The following is a 25050-nucleotide window of genomic DNA, read 5'->3' as shown; positions in this document are numbered from 1 at the left end:
CACGTCCCTAGTAGTGCCAGTTACTTATCATGTCCCCAGTAGTGCCAGTTACTTATCATGTCCTCAGTAGTGCCAGTTACTTATCATATCCCCAGTAGTGGCAGTTACTTATCATGTCCTCAGTAGTGCCAGTTACTTATCACGTCTCCAGTAGTGCCAGTTACTTATCACGTCCCTAGTAGTGCCAGTTACTTTTCACGTCCCTAGTAGTGCCAGTTACTTATCATGTCCCCAGTAGTGCCAGTTACTTATCACGTCCCTAGTAGTGCCAGTTACTTATCATGTCCCCAGTAGTGCCAGTTACTTATCATGTCCCCAGTAGTGCCAGTTACTTATCATATCCTCAGTAGTTCTTTTAACAAATAATAAGTACATCACCGGAACTATGGTTTTTGAATAATTTGGATAACGGATATCCGGATAAGGGACACTTGTATACTGTGTGTGACTGAGGCTGGATACAGAAATTGTATTGGAAAAGACAAGGCTGCTACATTGTAGCACTCTGTATGCAGATTCAGAGACTCAGTCGCACTGAGATGTACAAATGTTACATATAAGATGAGTCCGTCTCCTGGTGCGTTCTAGTGAGTGGAATTGCCTGTTTGCCATGACTGACGCTAGCTGGGTGTCCTGAGACCTGGCGTGGCTGCAGCAATGATGGCGGTGTTAGGATTTTATATCTGATACATAGGAATTAATCCATTGTATGAAAATAAAACACAACCATGCAAAGCTGGGCAGCGCGGCATTTACCTATGAAACCTACACCTTCCACTGTACATTTATATAGTTACAACTCCAGGAACAGAATTTGGTCTTTTTAGGTTCTAAAGTCTATATTCAAATATGTCCCCTATGGCAACCACTAGAGGGCTTTCAATCAAGCTGCTGAAATGTATCTACATCCGGGTGCATCCGGCTCTCGCCATCTCAGCCCCCCCCCCATCCCCCAGGGCATTGCGCCCCTCACTTTGGACGAGAGATCAGATGCAGTCTGACAATCTGGCACATTAGGACATTTGAGGTCCTGTAGAAATGACGTACGATATTTATTCCCCGCTACATAAAATATAAAGAAAGGTTAGAACCTAACAATCATGGGCTCAATAACGACACATAAAGAACACATCAGATCATAGTGGTGAGCCGCACTCACCAGGTGTGCACAGAGGGCCTGATTCGGCACAGCTTGCTAAGCAGCGGTCGTTTGCTGCTCATCGAGCGGCTTAACGCCACCCGCTGGACGAATGTACACCCAAAACCGGCTGCCCCGCTGCTCCAGATATCCCCTCGGAAGCTTGCGAATGGATGTGTAGCTGACAGGGGGGGGGGGGGGAATCATTCGATAGTCGGCGATCGTTGAATGATCCCCCCCCTCACAAAAAAATAGTCAGTCTAAACTGACGAAACGAGAATTTTGTTTTGTAAGGCGCAGTCTTAAACCCGCCTGCGTTCGCATCGGGGCGCACAGCATTGTCCTTGGTCGTTCCCATGTGCCAGCCCCCTGTCCGCCCACTGCCCGCAACCCCCTGTTCAAATGCCTTGGCGCAGTGATTGTTGCCACTTTCGTACATCGGCCGTGCACATGCGTATATTGGCCTAAACGCATTCGCAGAACCGCACCATCGGTCCCCAATGCGAATCCTTAGAGAATCACACCCAGAGTACGGGATTAGGGTTAGTTACCCTGTAGCCCTGGATGATGGAGATGTTTTGTGTCTTATGACTGATAAGCTGAGAACACTTATAGACATCACACTAAGGAGAGTCCGCCCAGATTCATGGCATTAGTTACACTGTGGCCACACGCTACTGATTAGAAGCACACAGACCACAGTACAGTAGTTGGTGCATCGGAAGCAGAGTCCACCAGAAATACAGCAGCGGATCCTGGCGCGTCCGGCTCCCTCATCAAGGTACGGGACACAGTTACCGAATCCCATTCACAGGAGATGTAACGAGCGGACGTTTATGACCAGCTTTTACGTGATCACCACTACAATCAGCAAGGCCACTTACACCCTACAACGGCTGCTTTACCATTGTCTGTCAGAGCTTGTCTGACCTTAAATGCAGCTTTAAGGATTCTGTAAAATACCTGAGCAAAGGCAGCAGCTGTGTAACACCTGGCGCTTTGTGCTTCTTGCAGGGTGGAGAGGTGCATGATGGGTCTGATCTGATTGGTCCAGCAGAACCGTTCGGAGATTTTCCTGACAGTCTGTCTGACTGTAGCTCTGAAGGTGAGTGTAGTATGATTGGGTCTCTTCCTCTCCTGGTCCCTCCCCATTAGGTGTGTCCGTGTGGTGGGGAATATAGATTGTAAGCTCCTCTGGTGCAGGGTCTGATCCGCGTAATATGTCTATGTAATATGTCTATGTAATATGCTATATAGATATCTGGTAATTAATTGTAAATACTGCACATCATTGGTGACAGGAACCAGCAGAGGGTCTGATGTCCCTGTGGTGTGGCGCGGGGGCGGAGTAATCTCCGCAAGGGCTTCCGTCTCTCCTGCGTTCAGCAGTCACAATGTAGAAACTGACGTCCATGGGGCAGTTGTGTAACGCCTTCTGCTTGTGCTCAGAGAGGGAATGCGCCCCTGTGCGGCCACCAAGACCTGCGATCATTCTGTGCAAATCAAACTCTTACAACCATAGAGGCGCCTCACATTGGTAAAGGGCGGTAAGGGCGACTCCTATATTGCCGTTTAGGGCGACTTTTGCAGGACGTACTGGTGATGGCGTTTGGTAAAGTTGGCACGTGCACTGAACATACAGTGCGGAACGCATCTCACCTTGTGTACAGTTTTTCCGTGTTTGTGTCTTTTGAGTCAATCGCGCCCATTGTGCTGCCGACTGTATATTTCTGTTTATGTTCAGCTGCTAGAGGGACCTCAGGGACTATGTAAGAGGGGTGTTATTTACATGTGTCTGGCCGGGGTCCCAGATCACAAGCAGGGGGTTAAGGTATAGATAGAGAAAATCAGCAGCAAAAGGCAACAGAGGCCGAGAGGAACGCGCAGGATCTGTGTGTGTAAAATGCGCAGATCAGGTACCGCAAGCAGCCAGGGTAATGTGTGATGAGAGGGTCACTGAGCAGGAAGGGCCCCATGGAGAAGGCCACTGAGCGGGAAGGGCCCCCGGGAGCGGGCCACTCCGTGGGAAAGGCCTCTCTGAGCTGTCCACTGAGCAGGAAGGGGCCCACAAGCACTTAGTTACAGCAGCACTATCCCCGAAATTCCACCCTTACCTCATATAATTATGTGGCACATATAGAGCTACCGCAATCCTGTATCTGCTCCCTCCTTACACTGGCGTCCTGCCTGCCCTCCCGCACCTCCATCCACTGCACCCTGCCCATGTGTTCCCTGATCCTCGTCCCGTGAGCTCTGCCCTCTGATCATGCGGATCACCTATACTCCTGCAGGAGCGTTCCTGTGACGCAAAAGGGAGACGAGCGAACACTCACTCGAGTCTCCTCCTCTTGCGCTACTGGGCAACGGTGCCAGCCTATAGTAGAGGAGCATCTGATTGGCTGGGGTGATGCTCAGGATTTCTTTATTTCCTTACATTCCTCTGTGATGTTCGGGTAGAACGTATTCTATCACCTGAGTGGTCATAACATTCTCCCATGATTGTTTTATTGATGAGTCCGTGTAAGTCACCAACCTACAGCCCTGACTCTGAGCGCTTGGGTCCTCCAGTGATGGGGGTGGGAGGGGGGGGGGGGGGTTTCTGAGTGTCCCATCTTCACCTTCAAAAAGCATGTGTGGTGATCTGTGTTGTATAAGGGGAGAATCCCGATCACCTGCATAGAGACAGCCCCAGAGTTCTGTGTCACCGGCGTGATCACCACTGTCCTGCAGAGTGTTCGTAGCTAGTATATATCTATTAATATAATAATACATGTTCCTTTACACTGGGCGCAGTGTTCTCCAATGAGGCACGTGGTGCCTCATTATTGCCGCAGCTACATGAAATATTTGGTAGCTTATGGTTACTGACACTTAACCATCGGTCACCATAAAATGTAATTGGCATAATATGGACCCACGTACCCTGACCCTATCAGGTGGGTCCCTAACATTCTACGATTAAAGTCCAGAGCGCATGGGACCAACCAAGCCAGCACACCCCACCCGCCCCAAGGCTTCGCATATTAGGGATGGCCTGTTTTACAATATATGTAGGAAAATGTTACAGTAATAAGAAGTAGCAACCGGATTCAGACCGGCTCACTAGACTGTGTATATTTGCTGCCTCGCAACCAGGGAAACGCCAACCGCGTCCTTTTTATTTTTCTGTGTCGCACTACAAGTCTCAACATGGCCGGAATGTACACCCCAATTCCATACATAACGTTGTGAATTTGGATGCACATTCCATCCCACATTCTTATGCCTTCTCAGTCCCCTGAACCAAGCGATTGACTTATTCTGGAATGACATGGCACCATTCTCTGCCACCATGCGCCAGGGGTTAGTTGGGTAACAATGGTGCCAGTGTTGCTAGAACAGACCCATCATCCAGCCCCAAAATCTTCAGGGTTTTACATTGTCCCTGAAAGTGCAGCAAGTCAGTTCCCGGCCATCGATCCTGCAGCTGTTTGTACCCAGCGTCATTCTCTAACACGCCAGACAGCGGGTTGTACTGTACAGTACGTCTGCGCCACTCGCTCCTTCCAGGTACCTTCCAAGCCTTAAGGACCCCATGCAATTCAATGATATGTCTGACCCTGAAGTCGGGTGCGATTTCCCGCGAACTCCCCATTGACCTTCCCGTGAGGGATTCCATCCGATTGTACGATTGTACTTTGGTGTCATTTTTGCATAAGATCTATCTGATGAGCTGGATAAGGGGGCTAGGGTGGCTGGAAATGCCAGTCAAACTTCCTGCGATACGTCACATGCGACATATTGCATGCATAAATAGCGCTTCATTTTCCATCTGATCCCATGCGATTCCGATAAATCAGTGGTGCAGTACGAGCGATCTAGAGGCTCCTATCCGACACTAACGCTGCCGCGCATTAGATTGGATGTAAAAAACAGTTGCTTCGCCACTTTACTAACGATATATTGTCCGGAAAGAACGAAATTGACCATAGAAGTGAACGATTTGTATTAGAGGTCGGGGAGACGGCTGAGTTACTCAGCAATGGGCATGTTCTTCTTTCCCCACTTGGTGGCAGTGTTGCTGTGTCCAGCCCTTCCGTCACACGGAGATAATGCTGCCCAGTTTAGTACATAAATGGTTGGAATTGAGTCTAGTATCAGAATCTGGGAAACATCTGTGATTGAGAGATGCAAATTTGAAATGTTAACAGTATTCAAACCGGCCTTCAAAACACTTGAAAAATGAATATCGGTGGTTTTTTTTTTTCTGTTTCGTTTTTATTTTTTATTTTTTTCCTTTAAGTGACAGTGCCAATTAAGTGTTGTGGCACTCAGCGACAATGATTGCACATAATACAGCTGTCAATGGTGACCCACAATAATCTACAGAATCTGAATTAATCAACTGCTAATTTTGCAGGGCAAGTAAATGGCATTTTTATGAAGGATGCTAAGAATTCTATTTTAATGTTGTGTATGTCGAAGACGCATGAAAACACATATTTTGCTGTCAACGCAGGCTCACTTTTATTCTATCACGGTTAACCATTTCCGTGTATCCTTTGTAATGACGGACTGTTTCGCTGATCATCGCAGAGGACACTGGTTGACGGTATTGTTCAATCTCTGTCCGTGCTGTGTATACATGGCTGGTGGTGTAGTGTATCGTATAAGGTGAGTCAGTCCTAGGATTGTGCAGGCGCTGCACACGTCTGATAATGGCGCTGCAGTGTTCTGCATTCCCTGATCACCACTGTCCTAGAACTTCTGGAACTTAACAGGTGCAAAAGGGACCTTTAGATTACCCCAGTCACTGTTCCTCAGATGGCTAGTGTTCCAGCACATGGGTGATATTTAGGAATGTTACACAGTGCCTCTGTTCCCTACACCTTTGTGTCTCTCTCTGCTAGCATTGTGCCACCTCAGATGATAAGCTCTCCTCAGCTCATGGTTGCACCAGCGCTCTCCCTACTTACAAGGCCAGCACCAACTCTGATCATGCTAGCTGCCTGGCTCACACGTGTGGACACGCAATATCCGTAACTAGGAGGAACGGATACAGTGGCTCACTCAGAGGGGAAGATGAGCTGCTGTTACAGAAATGACTTATTAACGTTTACACCTATAGCTCCGGGGTGTTCCGTCCCTCACTCACAGGCTATTTCCAATATGCTGATATTATGCAGTATAACCGTAATAAGACATTGTGCAAGTATCATTTATAACGGGCCACAAGTGACCCCAGGCACTGAATACGTGTGGTACCTGCTGCTGGAGTACCGAGTACTACAATAATATTAATGGTTCAACAGAAATACATAATTATAATGATCGGATAGCATAATGTAAGGAAGACTTAGGACAGAGGGTCCTGCTCGCACAAGCTCACGATCTGTAGTCTATGTGGGTGGACACAATGGGAGAGGGCAGAGACTGCAGGGTTAATAGGATGGCTGGGATGCTACAATGGAAGGATGAGAGGTATTGGAAGGTTTGGCGGCTGAGAGATCACTTTGCAAAGGTGAGGAGCAGCCCAGTAGAAACCCTGAATGGGAAGTAATGACTAGGAAATAGCTGGCTGCAGATGTATGGATGATTGGTTGGTTATGAAATGAGGGTGGTGGTGTGGTGAGGAGAGATGATGAGGCTGGAGGTGTCGCGAGGAGCGTGAGGAGATGAGGCTGGAGGTGTAGGGAGGAGCGGTGAGGTGATGAGGCTGGAGATGTAGGGAGGAGAGGTGGGGTGGGGTGATGAGGCCGGAGATGTAGAGAGAAGAGGTGAGAAGATGAGGCCGGAGATGTAGGGAGGAGCGGTGATGAGATGAGGCCGGAGGTGTAGGGAGGAGCGGTGAGGTGATGAGGCTTGAGGTGTAGGGAGGAGTGGTGAGGTGATGAGGCCGGAGGTGTAGGGAGGTGCGGTGAGGTGATGAGGCTGGAGGTGTAGGGGGGAGAGTTGAGGTGATGAGGCTGGAGGTGTGGGTAGGTGAAGAGGCTGGAGGTGTAGGGAGGAGAGGAGAGGTGATGAGGCTGGGGGTGTAGGGAGGAGAGGTGAGGAAATGAGGCTGGAGGTGTAGGGAGGAGCGGTGAGGAGATGAGGCTGGAGGTGTATGGAGGAGCGGTGATGAGATGAGGCTTGAGCTGTAGGGAGGAGGAGTGAGGAGATGAGGCTGGAGGTGTAGGGAGGAGGAGTGAGGAGAGGAGGTTGGAGGTGTAGGTAGGAGGAGTGAGGAGATGAGGCTGGAGGTGTAGGGAGGAGGAGTGAGCTGATGAGGCTGGAGGTGTAGGGAGGAGAGGAGAGGTGAGGTGATAAGGCTGGAGGTGTAGGGGGAGAGTTGAGGTGATTAGGCTGAAGGTGTGGGGAGGTGAAGAGGCTGTAGGTGTAGGGAGAAGAGGTGAGGAGATGAGGCTGTAGGTGTTGGGAGGAGCGGTGAGGAGATGAGGCTGGAGGTGTAGGGAGGAGTGGTGAGGTGATGAGGCTGGAGGTGTAGGGGGGAGAGGTGAGGCGATGAGGCTGGAGGTGTGGGGATATGTAGGGAGGAGCGGTGAGGTGATGAGGCTGGAGATGTATGGAGGAACGGTGAGGAGATGAGGCTGGAGGAGTGGTGAGGTGATGAGGCAGGAGGTGTAGGGGGGAGAGGTGAGGTGAAGAGGCTGGAGGTGTAGGTAGGAGAGGTGACATTAGGCTGGAGGTGTAGGGAGGAGCAGTGAGGAGATGAGGCTGTAGGTGTAGGGAGGAGCGGTGAGGAGATGAGGCTGGAGGTGTAGGGAGGAGCGGTGAAGAGATGAGGCTGGAGGTGTAGGGAGGAGGAGTAAGGTGATGAGGCTGGAGGTGTAGGGAGGAGGAGTGAGGTGATGAGGCTGGAGGTGTAGGGAGGAGCGGTGAGGTGATGAGGCTGGAGGTGTAGGGAGGAGCGGTGAGGTGATGAGGCTGGAGGTGTAGGGGAGAGGTGAGGGAAAGAGGCTGGAGGTGTGGGGAGGTGATGAGGTGTAGGGAGGAGCGGTGAGGTGATGAGGCTGGAGGTGTAGGGAGGAGCAGTGAGGAGATGAGGCTGGAGTTGTAGGGAGGAGCGGTGAGGAGATGAGGCTGGAGATGTAGGGAGGAGCGGTGAAGAGATGAGGCTGGAGGTGTAGGGAGGAGGAGTAAGGTGATGAGGCTGGAGGTGTAGGGAGGAGGAGTGAGGTGATGAGGCTGGAGGTGTAGGGAGGAGCGGTGAGGTGATGAGGCTGGAGGTGTAGGGAGGAGCGGTGAGGTGATGAGGCTGGAGGTGTAGGGGAGAGGTGAGGGAAAGAGGCTGGAGGTGTGGGGAGGTGATGAGGTGTAGGGAGGAGCGGTGAGGTGATGGGGCTGGAGGTGTAGGGAGGAGCAGTGAGGAGATGAGGCTGGAGTTGTAGGGAGGAGCGGTGAGGAGATGAGGCTGGAGATGAAGGGAGGAGCGGTGAGGAGATGAGGCTGGAGGTGTAAGGAGGAGCAGTGAGGAGATGAGGCTTGAGGTGTAGGGAGGAGCGGTGAGGAGATGAGGCTGGAGATGTAGGGAGGAGCTGTGAGGAGATGAGGCTGGAGGTGTAGGGAGGAGCTGTGTGGAGATGAGGCTGGAGGTGTACGGAGGAGATGTAAAGTGATGAGGCAGGAGGTGCATGTAGGGAGGAGATGAGGCTGCAGGTGTCCTGAGGAGCGGTGAGATGATGAGGCTGGGGATTAGGTAGGTGAGGAGATGAGGCTGGAGGTGTAGGGAGAGGCGGTGATGTGACGGGCGGCGCCTCGGGTGCTCAGTAAGCTGCAATGTTCGTAGCTTACCGAGCCAACATGAATTGGGCCCCTTGTTTGTTAAGTTAATCAGACAATACCCCAGGATAACACTAGCTGAGGAGTTCCCAAACTCCATCCTTAAGGTCCTCTAATGCTGTGTACACACGGGGGCGATAGGGGCTGATATCGCTGGGAAATATGGTCGCTGGCGACCATATTGCCAGTGATGGGAGTGTGCCCCAGTGATAAATCGCCGGGTGCGCGCTCCCGTTTTCAGCCATGTTCTAATCGCTGGTCGCAGGAGCTTGCTCCTGCAACCAGCTGATTACCTCTGCGGCACCGCCCGGCAGAGGTTCCCTTTCATCAGCGACCATCTCTGGTCGCTGATGAAAAGGAGACACTGAGCAATATATCTCCCCCGTGTGTACGCAGCTTAACCAAACCTGGGCACAGGTGACCTAATTAGTACCTAAATCTATTAACCATCTGTGCTCTGCCATGGATTTCCTTAAAACCTGGTCCTGGCGGGAACCTCTGCACTAGCTTATTATACAGGGAGGGTTGGATGACAGAAGCTATGAAGTGGCAGCGAGCTGTTGGTATTTATATTTCACAAAGCACCAAAAGTAAACAAACAACCAACCATCCCCTCTTCCGAAGCTTCTCACAGTAACCGTTTATTTTATATATTTCCTTTCATTCCTTTTAAACGGTGAAATAAAAGCTTCTCCGCGGACCGGCAGCGTTCTCCCCGCAGCGGGAGGGCTGCGCAGTGGTGAAGATGTACCATTTACAATCTGTTTCTCCCATGGCTGCATCGCTTTCTCCCAGCGCCTCTGCTTACTCACCTGTAACACAATAATAATTGTTAGTTTCTCCTGTCTGCGTTGGAAGCTGAACAGGGGGATTGCGGTGCCAGGAGCTGGCGCCAGGAACGAGTGGCACATCTGAGGGACAGCTCTGCTGCACTTACCACGTGAGAAGGGCTTCTCTATAATCATGTAAGATGCCCGCGCCGCCGGCTCTTCTTCTGACAGAGGTCGCAAGCGATGCATATTCATGTTTCCAGCATTCAAGATAGCGTGACAAGCATTGACAAGTCCCGTTCCCATTGTGACACCTTGCGTGGCATCTTTACTTACCCTTGCTGTGTGTTTATCAGTTCTGTGTGTAGAACAAGATGCCCGTTCCTCAGTTACAAGCCGCTTCCAAATGGTCCTATAATAAAACGGAACAGAAATTCAGAAATAATTGATAAATTAGTCAGAATTTAGTATTTCCCTGTTTTGTATGACGTACGATCCAGGCTTTATTCTGTAAAAAGGGCCTTATTCATGTGTGTGCGATGCGATGTATTCGCAGCTGAGCTATTATCATATCCATGCATCGAGGCACCTTCGCGATCACACTCACGTTTCGGGGGTCATTCAGATTGGCTTGGTAACCACCGTAAATTCTCTGTTTCCTGAGTGGTTAAATGCTGCCCGCCCCCCACCGCTGAGGGATATGCGCTCTGCTGTGCGAATGGATTTGCGTGATCAAACATCCGTTTACATGCGAGCATAAGGGGGAGAATACATTCGATGTGTCCGCCGACCATCAAATTATTTTTTCCCCCATTCGCAAATAAGTCAGTCTGAACTGTCCAAGAATGAGGCCGACGCTGAGGTCATGTGACTATATACGAGTCATGTATAGCCACATCGTCTCACCCCTTGGGGGGGAATTTACTAAGACGGCAGTTCTATGTCACATGGGATGTTGCTTTAGGCAACCAATCAGAATCTACTTCTTATTTAGCACCTTCTAGAACATTAGATTGTGTCTGATTGGTGATCCCATGTAAATTAGAACTCCCACCTTAGTAAGTATCACCCTTGGAGTGGATGTTTCCCATTATGGCTTCAGTGCTGCGTATGAGTAGGTGATTGCGGAGGACTTTGCGATGGCTCTGGTGGGTGTCTATCGTCTTTCGTGGGCGACATTACTTGCGATGATTAGCAAGTCCCGTAACCTAGGAAACCGCAGCTGCGTAGGCGTTTGTGTACATACGTGATAGGGGCCCAGAGAACTCATGGTTTTAGTTACTTACATTTGTTTGCATGAGCTGGGCTATGGCTGACCACCGAGAGGGTGTGAATTGGGAAATCTTGGTGTCATTTGTCTGGTAGTCACAGATGTGTCTACCTACTTCTAGCATCTTATAGGCAACATGGCGCAAAATGCCCGGCGCAACTGTGCCACTCCGAGGAGAGTAGGGCGCCATATATCTCTTTGTTCTCTCTATCGGATTGGCATCCTGGGTTAGGGTTAAGGTTGACCTGGGTTAAAAGAATGGTTTGACCCGGGTTGCTGTGTAAACGGGCAGAGGCAACGTCAAGTGCTACTTCCTTCCCCACCGCCCAAAGACGCTCCACCCCCCATGTGACGTCAGCGACCTGACTTATTGCCGGGTCGCTGAGGGGAGCTTTACCTCACAAATGCCGGGACGGGTCCATGTTCATATTCCAGGTGCGACCTAGCATTTGCAAAAGGGGTATAATTGGGCGCTGCAGATCCCTTGTGGCATGCCATATGAATAATGCATAATTATAATGATATTTGCGCGTAATTTGTGTATGTAAATGTCCCATCCACCACTCGCTACTAACGCGGACCCTCTGTGCTGTCTCCTAGTGAGGAAAGACTCTTGCGGACTGGATGACGTGACCTTCACCAGCCAATCTGAATGTGGGGGTGAGTTATTTCTAAACCAACACCTGCGAGAGCTCAACTTTGCTTTTCTGTCCTGTCCGCGTGACCCCTGAACGCCGTAACGGAACCACTTCTGTACTGTGTGTAAAACATCTCCTATTGTTCTCTCCCAGGTCTCTCCAGTGACAGCGACCTGATCTCGCTCACCGTGGACTTAGATTCTCTGTCCGGAACAGACGATGGAATGGCCTCCAACCAGATTTCACCAAGTAAACCGTTGGGTGCGCCTCCGTCTCCGGGCTTGCTAGCGCAGAACTTTTCGGCCTCCGGCTATGAGGGGGTTAAAGCTGAAGCGGAGAGAGAGAGCCGCAGCCTGTTCGCTGCCAGACTAAAGCAGAAGCTTGGCAAAGCGGATTACCTGGCGAAGGCTGGCGAGCTAATCACCTTGGCCATGAAGAAGGAGACAGAACGGAACTACGAAGCCGCATTTGGGTTTTACAGGAAAGGCGTGGATCTGCTTTTGGAAGGGGTACAAGGTGAGCCTTTAACTTTGGTAAATTGTGGGGCCTCTATGTTGCTCTCTGGGAGCCTCTCCGTCGGCGGAGCACAGGAGCACCAGCGCCGCGGCCTCTTGTTGCTTTTCTGTTGCAGACCCCCGTCCCCGGTCATCAGATTACTTATTATGCTGAAATGTTCGCGTCTTGCACTTGCTGTACTACGCTATAGTCACCTGTATCCTGACCCAAATGTCACGGGCGGGGATTGACAGAAGGCTGTTGGGGTCAACAGGTCAACATGAAAATGGTCAACGCAAAAAAGATGATTTTTATTTTTGGGTGTTAATTCATAGGTATAACCCAAATTTGGAAAAAGGCGTCCGCTCCTGGGCTTGCTTCACGCGCCGTGCTTCGAGCCAGGTGCCATAATGCGCTGCCGTTCCCAGTCCGAGCCCACGTGGCTGGTTCATTTATGAAAACAAATGAAAACTTTTTCATACGACCAAAGCCGTGTCACCCTTTGACCAAATGGACTGTATGCCGACCCTATGGGGTCATCATACTGAGTGTTGAGGGAGACTATTTTTCTGACTTTATATACTAAATGTAACCCCTCCCCTGTGCGCAGCCTAGCCCCCACCCTCCCCGCTAGTGCCTAACCCTAACCTTCCTATCTGGCCTGTAAACCCCCCCCCCCCCCCCCCTTACCCCACCCCACAGCCTCACCCTAACCCCCCTTCTAAGTGCCTTACCCTCTGCTCCCACAGTCTAACCCTAAGTAGACCCTGGTGCCTGTCCCCCTGCCTAACACTACCCCGCCCCACATACTGTACTTACATCCGGCGCCGGCTTCCTCGCTGATATTGACATTCCGGCGCCACTCTATTGGTGGATTTCGGGATTCTGGCATTGTTTCTGTGAACGCATCTTGTGTGGTACGCTGACCCACAGTGCCACCATGTGACTGGCATTATTATGTCTTCTCCTTTTTCAAACTCATCTGGTTAATCTGGGCTAATTAGATAATCATCTGCGCATTAGCAGCCCTTAGCGCATAGGGGCCGATTCACCCCTGTCCCCGATAGTGGGGGTCGGTGAATTTTACACTCGCCGTGCGCTCGCTGCCTGAGTGACAGGTAGGGGGGGAGTTTCATGGGCGCCCCCACAAGAATGGTCGGCTCACCCATAGAACCGCTGTACGGGCGCAGGCTGTATAGAGCGCAGGCGTTCCCTTGCCTGTTTGGTGCATGTCACATGTCATCAGCAATATGAAAAGTAAGTATACTGTAGGGTTATTTTTTATACCAAGCAGGGGAAACATGAGTGACCATCTATTCTATATTTAGCCAGATCTGTCACTCATCCCCTGTGTAGCTAATGTTCCCGCCCAGCGGCATACACAAACCCGCCCCCCCAGGGCAAAGACCAGTGTTTTATGTGTATAACGTTTTCATGTGTATAAAGTTCCACCCCCTTGACATCACCTCCCCCCGCCCAGCCAGGGCTACAGTACACACCCACCATCCACCATTACTCCTGCACCCCCCCCCCTCTGCCAGCACCCCTCCTCCCGCGATTCGTGGGACCCCCGCGACCCCCTCGACCCACCCCCTTCCGCGATTCCCGCGACCTCCCCCCCCTCCCGCGATTCGAGGGACCCCCCCTCCCACGATTCGCAGGACCCCCCCTCCCGCGATTCGCGTGACCCCCTCCCGCGATTCGCATAACCCCCGCGACCCCCCCTCCCGCAATTTATGGACCACCGACCCCTCCCGCGATTCACGGCACCCGCACTCCTGCGATTTGCGACCCCCCCCCCCATCCCGTAATTCACCCTCCCCCACCCTCCCCCCAAGTGATCCACGGGACCCCCGTGACCCCCGCAACCCCTCCCGCGATTTGCGGACAAATTCTAACCATATTTCGCACAATACAAACGTTCACAAATTAAGGGGGCGCAGCCCCTTACACCGGTGTGAAGAGCGCCCGTAGGGTGCGATGAATCACCTAGTAGAATGATTATTTATCATCTGTGCGGATGTGTCAGCATACACACCTGCTGCATGGCAGCACCTGGATTCGTTCGGCGGAAAAGTGTTTACCTGCTCGCTAGACAGCGAATAGGCCTGAATTCCCCCCATAGTGAGTGTGCTACAGTATAGCTCTCGCGCTGGTATTACACTGCCGGCTTTGTCTGTCTAGAAGCGGCGTAACATCTGTTATTTGCTTGCTTGTGATTACAGAACGTTGCCATGGGTTGCATTGTATAAACGCTGCGCCGTTAATGCGTGTTCCCATTCAGCGCCTTCTTCCTCGGAGATAAGCATTAAGGCGTGTCGCTGGTGCGTTCTGCGGCGGAGGGCTAATTTCTCTTCTGCCTGTAAATGTGCGTTAAGTTTTGTTTTACAGGTAATTAAGTCGCTTTTGAGTTTATGTTCTGTTTGCACCAGCGGCTGCAAGGCGTCCACAATAAGCACTCGCACAGCGCAGCAGACACACCATCATTTGCTTAAAAAGAGTTATAATTACAGTTGACGAAGCATGGACACCATAAAAATGCATTAGTTAGGCTTGACACGTTAATTACCTGTTTTTGCAGATGTTTTTATGTATTGTTATGCGAGCAGTTTACAAAATAATTACAGGAAAGTCAAATGGAAAATAAACCGAGGGGGAGGTGGGATGGTTTTTTTTTTTCCGCTGAAATATTTTCATTCATGCGAATCTGGATTAGGCGCAGCTGCTGGTCCCCGCAGTAAAAGCAGCAATTCTCCGAGGATTTATTTCCATAAGTGCTGCAGAGCTGGGGAGCAGGGACCGGTACCGATACTGACGGCATTACCGCGTGGTTACAGCCAGCGCAGATCCTATACTGGGGCTCGGTATATAGCCGCGTGGTTACAGCCACAACCAGCACAGATCCTATACTGGGGCTCGGTATATAGCCGTTTGGTTACAGCCAGCGCAGATCCTATACTGGGGCTCGGTATATAGCCGCGTGGTTACAGCCACAGCCAGCACAGATCCTATACTGGGGCTCGGTATATAGCCGTGTGTTTACAGCCACAACCAGCGCAGATCCTATACTGGGGCTCGGTATATAGCCGTGTGGTTACAGCCACAACCAGCGCAGATCCTATACTGGGGCTCGGTATATAGCCGCGTGGTTACAGCCACAGCCAGCACAGATCCTATACTGGGGCTCGGTATATAGCCGCGTGGTTACAGCCACTACCAGCGCAGATCCTATACTGGGGCTCGGTATATAGCCGCATGGTTACAGCCACAACCAGCGCAGATCCTATACTGGGGCTCGGTATATAGCCGTGTGGTTACAGCCACAACCAGCGAAGATCCTATACTGGGGCTCGGTATATAGCCGTGTGGTTACAGCCAGAACCAGCGCAGATCCTATACTGGGGCTCGGTATATAGCCGCGTGGTTACAGCCACAACCAGCGCAGACCCTATACTGGGGTTCGGTATATAGCCGCGTGGTTACAGCCACAACCAGTGCAGATCCTATACTGGGGCTCGGTATATAGCCGTGTGGTTACAGCCACAACCAGCGCAGATCCTATACTGGGGCTCGGTATATAGCCGTGTGGTTACAGCCACAACCAGCGCAGATCCTATACTGGGGCTCGGTATATAGCCGCGTGGTTACAGCCACAGCCAGCGCAGATCCTATACTGGGGCTCGGTATATAGCCGCGTGGTTACAGCCACAACCAGCGCAGATCCTATACTGGGGCTCGGTATATAGCCGTGTGGTTACAGCCACAACCAGCGAAGATCCTATACTGGGGCTCGGTATATAGCCGTGTGGTTACAGCCACAACCAGCGCAGATCCTATACTGGGGCTCGGTATATAGCCACGTGGTTACAGCCACAACCAGCGCAGACCCTATACTGGGGCTCGATATATAGCCGTGTGGTTACAGCCACAACCAGCGCAGATCCTATACTGGGGCTCAGTATATAGCCGTGTGGTTACAGCCACAACCAGCGCAGATCCTATACTGGGGCTCGGTATATAGCCGTGTGGTTACAGCCAGCGCAGATCCTATACTGGGGCTCGGTATATAGCCGCGTGGTTACAGCCACAACCAGCGCAGATCCTATACTGGGGCTCGGTATATAGCTTAGAGTCTCTCTGGGCTGTAAGATAAATTTCCATTCGCTCCACAATATAATAAAATCTAATTTTTTATCATAGAACTTACATTTCGTCCAGTCCACCGGGGCCACATTGAGACCGGGATTTTGAGTATACTCTGTTTTGACTGTAGCATTACTTCAACGGGTATCCGGGCGATAGGTTGACATTGGCGCGGTCGGCACAACATTTCAACATGGGCGACAAAAGGTTTGATTTGGGCAAATGGTCAACACACGCAAAAAAGTTGGCATGCTTTTTTTCCCCATGATATTTCTTTGGGGGACTTTTTCATATGTTACCAGCCACGGTATTGGGAATAGAAAAGTGTTCCGATCGTATTGGAGCGAACGACCATGCCCAGAGCATTGGTAGTGACGCGCGTTACTAATTGAGGGTCCATGTGCTCACATGTTGACGTAAACCGCAAAAAAATTTTTTTAAAAGCCCATGTCGACCGTTTCTGTGTGTCCTCATGTTGACCCCCTGTCGCTGTTTTCTGTTACATATTTTGGATGAGCAAGATAAGGAGACAGCCCTACAGGACAAAGTGGTCAATATTGCAGGACAAATCCCCAAGACCATTTATGCCCTATAGTCTCATCCATGCTTTTCTGTCTATATGATTTTTTTTATTTGAAATCAGACGTCCAGACTCTTTCTTTATCATTATCCGTTCATTGGACCTTACCCCTGATGAAGTTGTAAGATGAAACGCGTTGTGTTTTTATATATTCAACAGCATCTGATGTGAAATTGTATCTTACTTACCTGTGACTATGGAAAAAAATTGATCGTGGACTTGCTTGGAGAATTATCTTCATGTACTCATTGGTCTTACATTATATGAATTGTGAATAAGTTGTGAATTTCAGTTGAGGTACAAAGCTCTGTATTTCATGCCCGATCATCCACTAGGGCATGGAGGGAGAATAGAGTAGTGTGCTGAGCGGTACACTTTGATGGTGTCCATGTTGTCTGTGTCGACATTCAGGACAATAAAAGAATGAAAAACTCATTTCGACCTACGTAGGTACACACGAGTAATTGCAGATTCCTTCTTGAGTATACAATCTATGCAGAATCTTTGAACAGTATTTGGTGCCACTTGAAGCTTCATATTTATAAGGAGTCAAAGGGGACCTATCCGCTGCTTTGATCTTTTACAACCTTAAATCTTTTAAAAACAATTATTGAACTTTGCCCCGATGAAGTCGTGATGACGAAACGCGTTGGGGTCTCATGTCAACTATTGTGAATCATATCATTGGAACAAATTGAATGAAATGTTCAAGAAATATTTTATTAATATTTATTTATATTATTTTATATATATATATATATATATATATATATATATATATATATATATAAAATTATTATTTATATTTTATTAACCCCTTGAGTGGTGGGTTTTGCTGGGGCAGGACAAACTTACTAGGGCAGGTTTGTCCTGCCCCAGCAAAACCCACCACAGGAAGTTGGAAGCCCCCCCCTCCCTCACCTCTGCTCCGGCGTTAGTACACTTCCCTGCCGCCGCTGTCCCCGCTGCCTTAGCCGGCCTGTCACATTCAGTAGTGACGTCGGTGGCAGGCTGGGGATGTTCGCAGTGGCTCGGAAGGACTCAGGTGCCTGAGCGCTCCCAAGTCTCCCTGAGCTGCACTGACCATACAGGAGCCTGCCGCTGACGTCACTGTAAAATGAGTGACGGCTGGCTGGTGGGCGGGTCAGGGGAGCTCCGGCGATCGCCGGAGCAAAGGTGATGGGGTGGACTGCAAGGTTGAGGGGGGGTTGGGCTCTAGAGGTGCAGCGCCAGTGGTGCACACCTGGACACCACTGGTGCGCACCTATGGTATGCCTGGAAATTTTCCGGGACAGCCTGCTGCGGCAGCGCAGCTGAACCCGGAAAATTTCCGGGCATACCACTCAAGGGGTTAAACTTGTAGTATCTCAAATTGGACAGATGTGTTGTCAATAGTAAATTCAAATTTGGTTGGTGGATACACAAGTCCATTGCATCTGTTTTTTACCCCACTAGCAGGGGGGGGGACATATAGAGCTATTGTTTTACCCGTCGACCTAATACTTGTGTCTTAATTCCAATCCTGACGACCTTAGCTAGGTTGATCGATTTCAGATGTGGACCCATACCCTGACACAGAAGGGGTAGAAGTGAGCATGAACAGGAAGCTTAGGATGAGAGGGGGCCAGGTGTAATAAATAGTGGGGTCCGGAGAGTCTGTTTCAGTAAAGTTGTCATTTCCATGAACTCTCTGTATCTGTGACATTGTCATAGCGAAGGAACCGCACAATTCTCACAGCAGAAACGTCCTCTATTATAAGGGTTACTTTGAAAACAGTGGTGTGATTGGGATTTTGGTTCTATTTATTATTATTATTGTTTGCATGCTGCGAGCCCATTGGCTAATAGCACAATACACTGTACAGCACATACTGTCATTGTTCTGATGGGAGAGGTTCTGTGCTGGCGGACTGTGAGACGCAGGCCCTTCCAGTGTTCGCTGGAGCTCTCTGTCCTGGCCGTGAACTGGTGGCTGATGGATGGGTTCATAGACTGCTCAGTCAGCATCTGGTTATCAGACACTTCCCAAAAGCTGCCATTTTCCATCTGCCCACAATGCCCGCCTGCTGCCACGCTGCATCCAGGATCTTGGGAGAGGCCCATGTGCGCTTCTTGGACCCGACGTTTGTGAGTCCCCTGGGATGTGCGCACAGCCCAGACCTTCAGTCTTTCCCGAGCTGCAGTCTTCAGGCTAAATCCTTTTTCTGTCTGGTTTTTGTGGAGATCTTAAAGAACAAATGGAATCTGAGCGAGCCCCAGAACTCTGTGTCCTGTATACAGAGCAGCCATTCTGTTCCTGTATACAGAGCAGCCCTTCTGTGTCCTGTATACAGAGCAGCCCTTCTGTGGCCTGTATACAGAGCAGCCATTCTGTGTCCTGTATACAGAGCAGCCATTCTGTGTGTGTCCTGTATACAGAGCAGCCATTCTGTGTCCTGTATACAGAGCAGCCATTCTGTGTCCTGTATACAGAGCAGCCATTCTGTGTCCTGTATACAGAGCAGCCATTCTGTGTCCTGTATACAGGGCAGCCATTCTGTGTCCTGTATACAGAGCAGTCATTCTGTGTCCTGTATACAGAGCAGCCATTCTGTGTCCTGTATACAGAGCAGCCCTTCTGTGTCCTGTATACAGAGCAGCCCTTCTGTGTCCTGTATACAGAGCAGCCCTTCTGTGTCCTGTATACAGAGCAGCCCTTCTGTGTCCTGTATACAGAGCAGTCATTCTGTGTCCTGTATACAGAGCAGCCCTTCTGTGTCCTGTATACAGAGCAGCCCTTCTGTGTCCTGTATACAGAGCAGCACTTCTGTGTCCTGTATACAGAGCAGCCCTTCTGTGTCCTGTATACAGAGCAGCCATTCTGTGTCCTGAATACAGAGCAGCCCTTCTGTGTCCTGTATACAGAGCAGCCCTTCTGTGTCCTGTATACAGAGCAGCCCTTCTGTGTCCTGTATACAGAGCATCCCTTCTGTGTCCTGTATACAGAGCAGCCCTTCTGTGTCCTGTATACAGAGCAGCACTTCTGTGTCCTGTATACAGAGCAGCACTTCTGTGTCCTGTATACAGAGCAGCCCTTCTGTGTCCTGTATACAGAGCAGCCCTTCTGTGTCCTGAATACAGAGCAGCCCTTCTGTGTCCTGTATACAGAGCAGCCCTTCTGTGTCCTGTATACAGAGCAGCCCTTCTGTGTCCTGTATACAGAGCAGCCCTTCTGTGTCCTGTATACAGAGCATCCCTTCTGTGTCCTGTATACAGAGCAGCCCTTCTGTGTCCTGAATACAGAGCAGCCCTGCTGTGTCCTGTATACAGAGCAGCCCTTCTGTGTCCTGTATACAGAGCAGCCCTGCTGTGTCCTGAATACAGAGCAGCCCTGCTGTGTCCTGAATACAGAGCAGCCCTGCTGTGTCCTGAATACAGAGCAGCCCTTCTGTGTCCTGTATACAGAGCAGCCCTGCTGTGTCCTGAATACAGAGCAGCCCTGCTGTGTCCTGAATACAGAGCAGCCCTTCTGTGTCCTGAATACAGAGCAGCCCTGCTGTGTCCTGTATACAGAGCAGCCCTGCTGTGTCCTGTATACAGAGCAGCCCTGCTGTGTCCTGTATACAGAGCAGCCCTGCTGTGTCCTGTATACAGAGCGGCCCTGCTGTGTCCTGTATACAGAGCGGCCCTGCTGTGTCCTGTATACAGAGCGGCCCTGCTGTGTCCTGTATACAGAGCGGCCCTGCTGTGTCCTGTATACAGAGCGGCCCTGCTGTGTCCTGTATACAGAGCGGCCCTGCTGTGTCCTGTATACAGAGCGGCCCTGCTGTGTCCTGTATACAGAGCGGCCCTGCTGTGTCCTGTATACAGAGCGGCCCTGCTGTGTCCTGTATACAGAGCGGCCCTGCTGTGTCCTGTATACAGAGCGGCCCTGCTGTGTCCTGAATACAGAGCGGCCCTGCTGTGTCCTGAATACAGAGCGGCCCTGCTGTGTCCTGAATACAGAGCGGCCCTGCTGTGTCCTGAATACAGAGCGGCCCTGCTGTGTCCTGAATACAGAGCGGCCCTGCTGTGTCCTGAATACAGAGCGGCCCTGCTGTGTCCTGTTTGTAGGTGCGGGTTCTGCGCTCATTGTCGGTACTGCTTTATAGTCATTCATTTAGGTAACATGAAGGTGGGTCGGAGATTTGCCCTCTGCACAATGTAAGCCTTATTCTTCTTACACATCCATAGTTCTGTGAGCTAAATTTACGAAGATGGGATGTTGCCTGTAGCAACCAATTATATGCTACTTCTTATTTATTCAGCACCTTTTAGAAGACAATAGAGAGAATCTGATTGGTTTCTATGGGCAACTACTTACCGCTGAGCACAGGGGTCGAGTGCGCATTACTTACCGCTGAGCACTGGGGACAGGTGCGCACTACTAACCGCTGAGCACAGGGAACAGGTGCGCACTACTTACCCCTGAGCATGGGACAGGTGCGCACTACTTACCGCTGAGCACTGGGGACAGGTGCGCACTACTTACCTCTGAGCACAGAGAACAGGTGCGCACTACTTACCACTGAGCACAGGGGACAGGTGCGCACTACTAAACACTGAGCACTGGGGACAGGTGCGCACTACTTACCGCTGAGCACTGGGGACAGGTGCGCACTACTTACCGCTGAGCACAGGGAACAGGTGCGCACTACTAACCGCTGAGCACAGGGAACAGGTGCGCACTACTTACTGCTGAGCACTAGGGACAGGTGCGCACTACTTACCGCTGAGCACTAGGTGACAGGTGCGCACTACTTACCGCTGAGCACTGGGGACAGGTGCGCACTACTTACCTCTGAGCACAGGGAACAGGTGCGCACTACTTACCCCTGAGCATGGGACAGGTGCGCACTACTTACCGCTGAGCACTGGGGACAGGTGCGCACTACTTACCTCTGAGCACAGGGAACAGGTGCGCACTACTTACCCCTGAGCATGGGACAGGTGCGCACTACTTACCTCTGAGCACAGAGAACAGGTGCGCACTACTTACCGCTGAGCACAGAGAACAGGTGCGCACTACTAACCTCTGAGCACAGGGGACAGGTGCGCACTACTTACCTATGAGCACAGGGGACAGGTGCGCACTACTTACCTCTGAGCACAGGGGACAGGTGCGCAGTACTTACCGCTGGGGACAGGTGCGCACTACTTACCGCTGAGCACATGGAACAGGTGCGCACTACTTACCGCTGAGCACAGGGGACAGGTGCGCACTACTTACCGCTGAGCACATGGAACAGGTGCGCACTACTTACCGCTGAGCACAGGGGACAGGTGCGCACTACTAAACACTGAGCACTGGGGACAGGTGCGCACTACTTACCGCTGAGCACTGGGGACAGGTGCGCACTACTAACCGCTGAGCACAGGGAACAGGTGCGCACTACTTACCGCTGAGCACTGGGGACAGGTGCGCACTACTTACCTCTGAGCACAGGGAACAGGTGCGCACTACTTACCCCTGAGCATGGGACAGGTGCGCACTACTTACCTCTGAGCACAGAGAACAGGTGCGCACTACTTACCGCTGAGCACTGGGGACAGGTGCGCACTACTTACCTCTGAGCACAGGGAACAGGTGCGCACTACTTACCCCTGAGCATGGGACAGGTGCGCACTACTTACCTCTGAGCACAGAGAACAGGTGCGCACTACTTACCTCTGAGCACTGGGGACAGGTGCGCACTACTTACAGCTGAGCACAGGGGACAGGTGCACACTACTTACAGCTGGGCACAGGGGACAGGTGCGCACTACTTACCACTGAGCACTAGGTGATAGGTGCGCACTACTTACAGCTGAGCACAGGGGACAGGTGCACACTACTTACAGCTGGGCACAGGGGACAGGTGCGCACTACTTACCGCTGAGCACAGGGGACAGGTGCACACTACTTACCACTGAGCACTAGGTGACAGGTTCGCACTACTTACAGCTGAGCACAGGGGACAGGTGCACACTACTTACCTCTGAGCACAGGGGACAGGTGCGCACTACTTACCTCTGAGCACAGGGGACAGGTGCACACTACTTACCTCTGAGCACAGGGGACAGGTGCGCACTACTTACCTCTGAGCACAGGCGACAGGTGCGCACTACTTACCTCTAAGCGCGGGACAGGTGCGCACTACTTACCACTGAGCACTAGGGGACAGGTGCACACTACTTACAGCTGAGCACAGGGGACAGGTGCACACTACTTACCTCTGAGCACAGGGGACAGGTGCGCACTACTTACCTCTGAGCACAGGGGACAGGTGCGCACTACTTACCTCTGAGCACAGGCGACAGGTGCGCACTACTTACCTCTAAGCGCGGGACAGGTGCGCACTACTTACCACTGAGCACTAGGTGACAGGTGCGCACTACTTACCTCTGAGCACAGAGAACAGGTGCGCACTACTTACCTCTGAGCACAGAGAACAGGTGCGCACTACTTACCTCTGAGCACGGGACAGGTGCGCACTACTTACCTCTGAGCACAGGGGACAGGTGCACACTACTTACCGCTGAGCACTGGGGACAGGTGCGCACTACTTACCGCTGACCACTGGGGACAGGTGCGCACTACTTACCGCTGACCACTGGGGACAGGTGCCCACTACTTACCTCTGAGCACAGGGGACAGGTGCGCACTACTTACCACTGAGCACAGGGGACAGGTGCACACTACTTACCTCTGAGCACAGGGGACAGGTGCACACTACTTACCTCTGAGCACAGGCGAGAGGTGCGCACTACTTACCTCTGAGCACAGAGAACAGGTGCGCACTACTTACCTCTAAGCACAGGGGACAGGTGCGCACTACTTACCACTGAGCACAGGGGACAGGTGCGCAGTACTTACCACTGAGCACAGGGGACAGGTGCGCAGTACTTACCTCTGAGCACAGGGGACAGGTGCGCAGTACTTACCTCTGAGCACAGGGGACAGGTGCGCAGTACTTACCTCTGAGCACAGGGGACAGGTGCGCAGTACTACCACTGAGCACAGTGGACAGATGCGCACTACTTACCGCTAAGCACTAGGTGACAGGTGCGCACTACTTACAGCTGAGCACAGGGGACAGGTGCGCAATACTTAACTCTGAGCACAGGGGACAGGTGTGCACTACTTACCTCTGAGCACAGGGGACAGGTGCGCACTACTTACCTCTGAGCACAGGGGACAGGTGCGCACTACTTCTAAGCACAGGCGACAGGTGCGCACTACTTACCTCTGAGCACTTGGGACAGGTGCGCACTACTTACCGCTAAGAACTAGGTGACCGGTGCGCACTACTTACCGCTGAGCACAGGGGACAGGTGCGCACTACTTACCTCTGAGCACAGGGGACAGGTGCGCACTACTTACCTCTGAGCACAGGGGACAGGTGCGCACTACTTACTCTTGAGCAAAGGGGACAGGTGTGCACTACTCACCTCTGAGCACAGAGAACAGGTGCGCACTACTTACCTCTGAGCACAGGGGACAGGTGCGCACTACTTACCACTGAGCACAGGCGACAGGTGCGCACTACTTACAGCTGAGCACAGGGGACAGGTGCGCACTACTTACCACTGAGAACAGGGGACAGATGCGCACTACTTACCTCTGAGCACAGGCGACAGGTGTGCACTACTTACCACTGAGGACAGGTGCGCACTACTTACCTCTGAGCACAGGCGACAGGTGCACACTACGTACCTCTGAGCACAGGCGTCAGGTGCTCACTACTTCAGAAGGGACAGGAATTTTCTTGTTCCAGTCACTTGGTTACAATAGATCTGACTGTAGGGCGCTGGCAGGTGCCTCAGCAGTAACATGGGATTGCCTTTGCTCTTAGGATTTTAGTTCTGCAATGTATTCGGTGATAGTTGTGCCACCGCGTTATTTGTGTCCTCACACAGAACTGTATCCCCCCCCCCCCCCAAAATACAGATTTAGGTACTTGTTTCCTAGCAGGGCGCCCACTAAGCTATTTGCTTAATGGACTATTCTGCGTAGTGAAATCGCATCGCGTGGCCCTTTTTTGCGGCGTGAGATGTGAGATGAGATCTCAGTTTTTCATATGGTAAAACACCTAAAACACCACCACTCTCCACGTCAACCCGAAGCATGGCGACCGGCGGCGGACGCATCCTCCGACCTTTTCATACCCCCACTATCCACGACGTGGAGTTGGTTTTATATAGTGTGGCGAGCCACCGAGCCCGAAGCATGGCGAGCATACGCGGATTACTTTACA

At 51.4% G+C, this 25050-nt stretch overlaps 1 protein-coding gene across 1 annotated transcript in view; it reads left to right on the top strand.

Moving 5' to 3' along the window:
* RPS6KC1 (ribosomal protein S6 kinase C1) overlaps positions 1-25050 on the top strand; it is a 166717-nt gene that overhangs the window by 39936 nt on the left and 101731 nt on the right. Inside the window, exons 5-7 of the mRNA XM_083175184.1 lie at positions 2153-2243; positions 11540-11599; positions 11731-12093. Coding sequence (XP_083031310.1) covers positions 2153-2243; positions 11540-11599; positions 11731-12093 — 514 coding nt within the window. The remainder of the gene's footprint in view (positions 1-2152; positions 2244-11539; positions 11600-11730; positions 12094-25050) is intronic.

The sequence above is a fragment of the Crinia signifera genome, chromosome 3 (genome assembly GCF_055691185.1).
Source record: "Crinia signifera chromosome 3, ASM5569118v1, whole genome shotgun sequence".
In the NCBI taxonomy this organism is placed as follows: Eukaryota; Metazoa; Chordata; class Amphibia; order Anura; family Myobatrachidae; genus Crinia; species Crinia signifera.
Note: the sequence above shows the minus strand (reverse complement) of the source record. Positions and strands in the feature narration are given on the sequence as shown.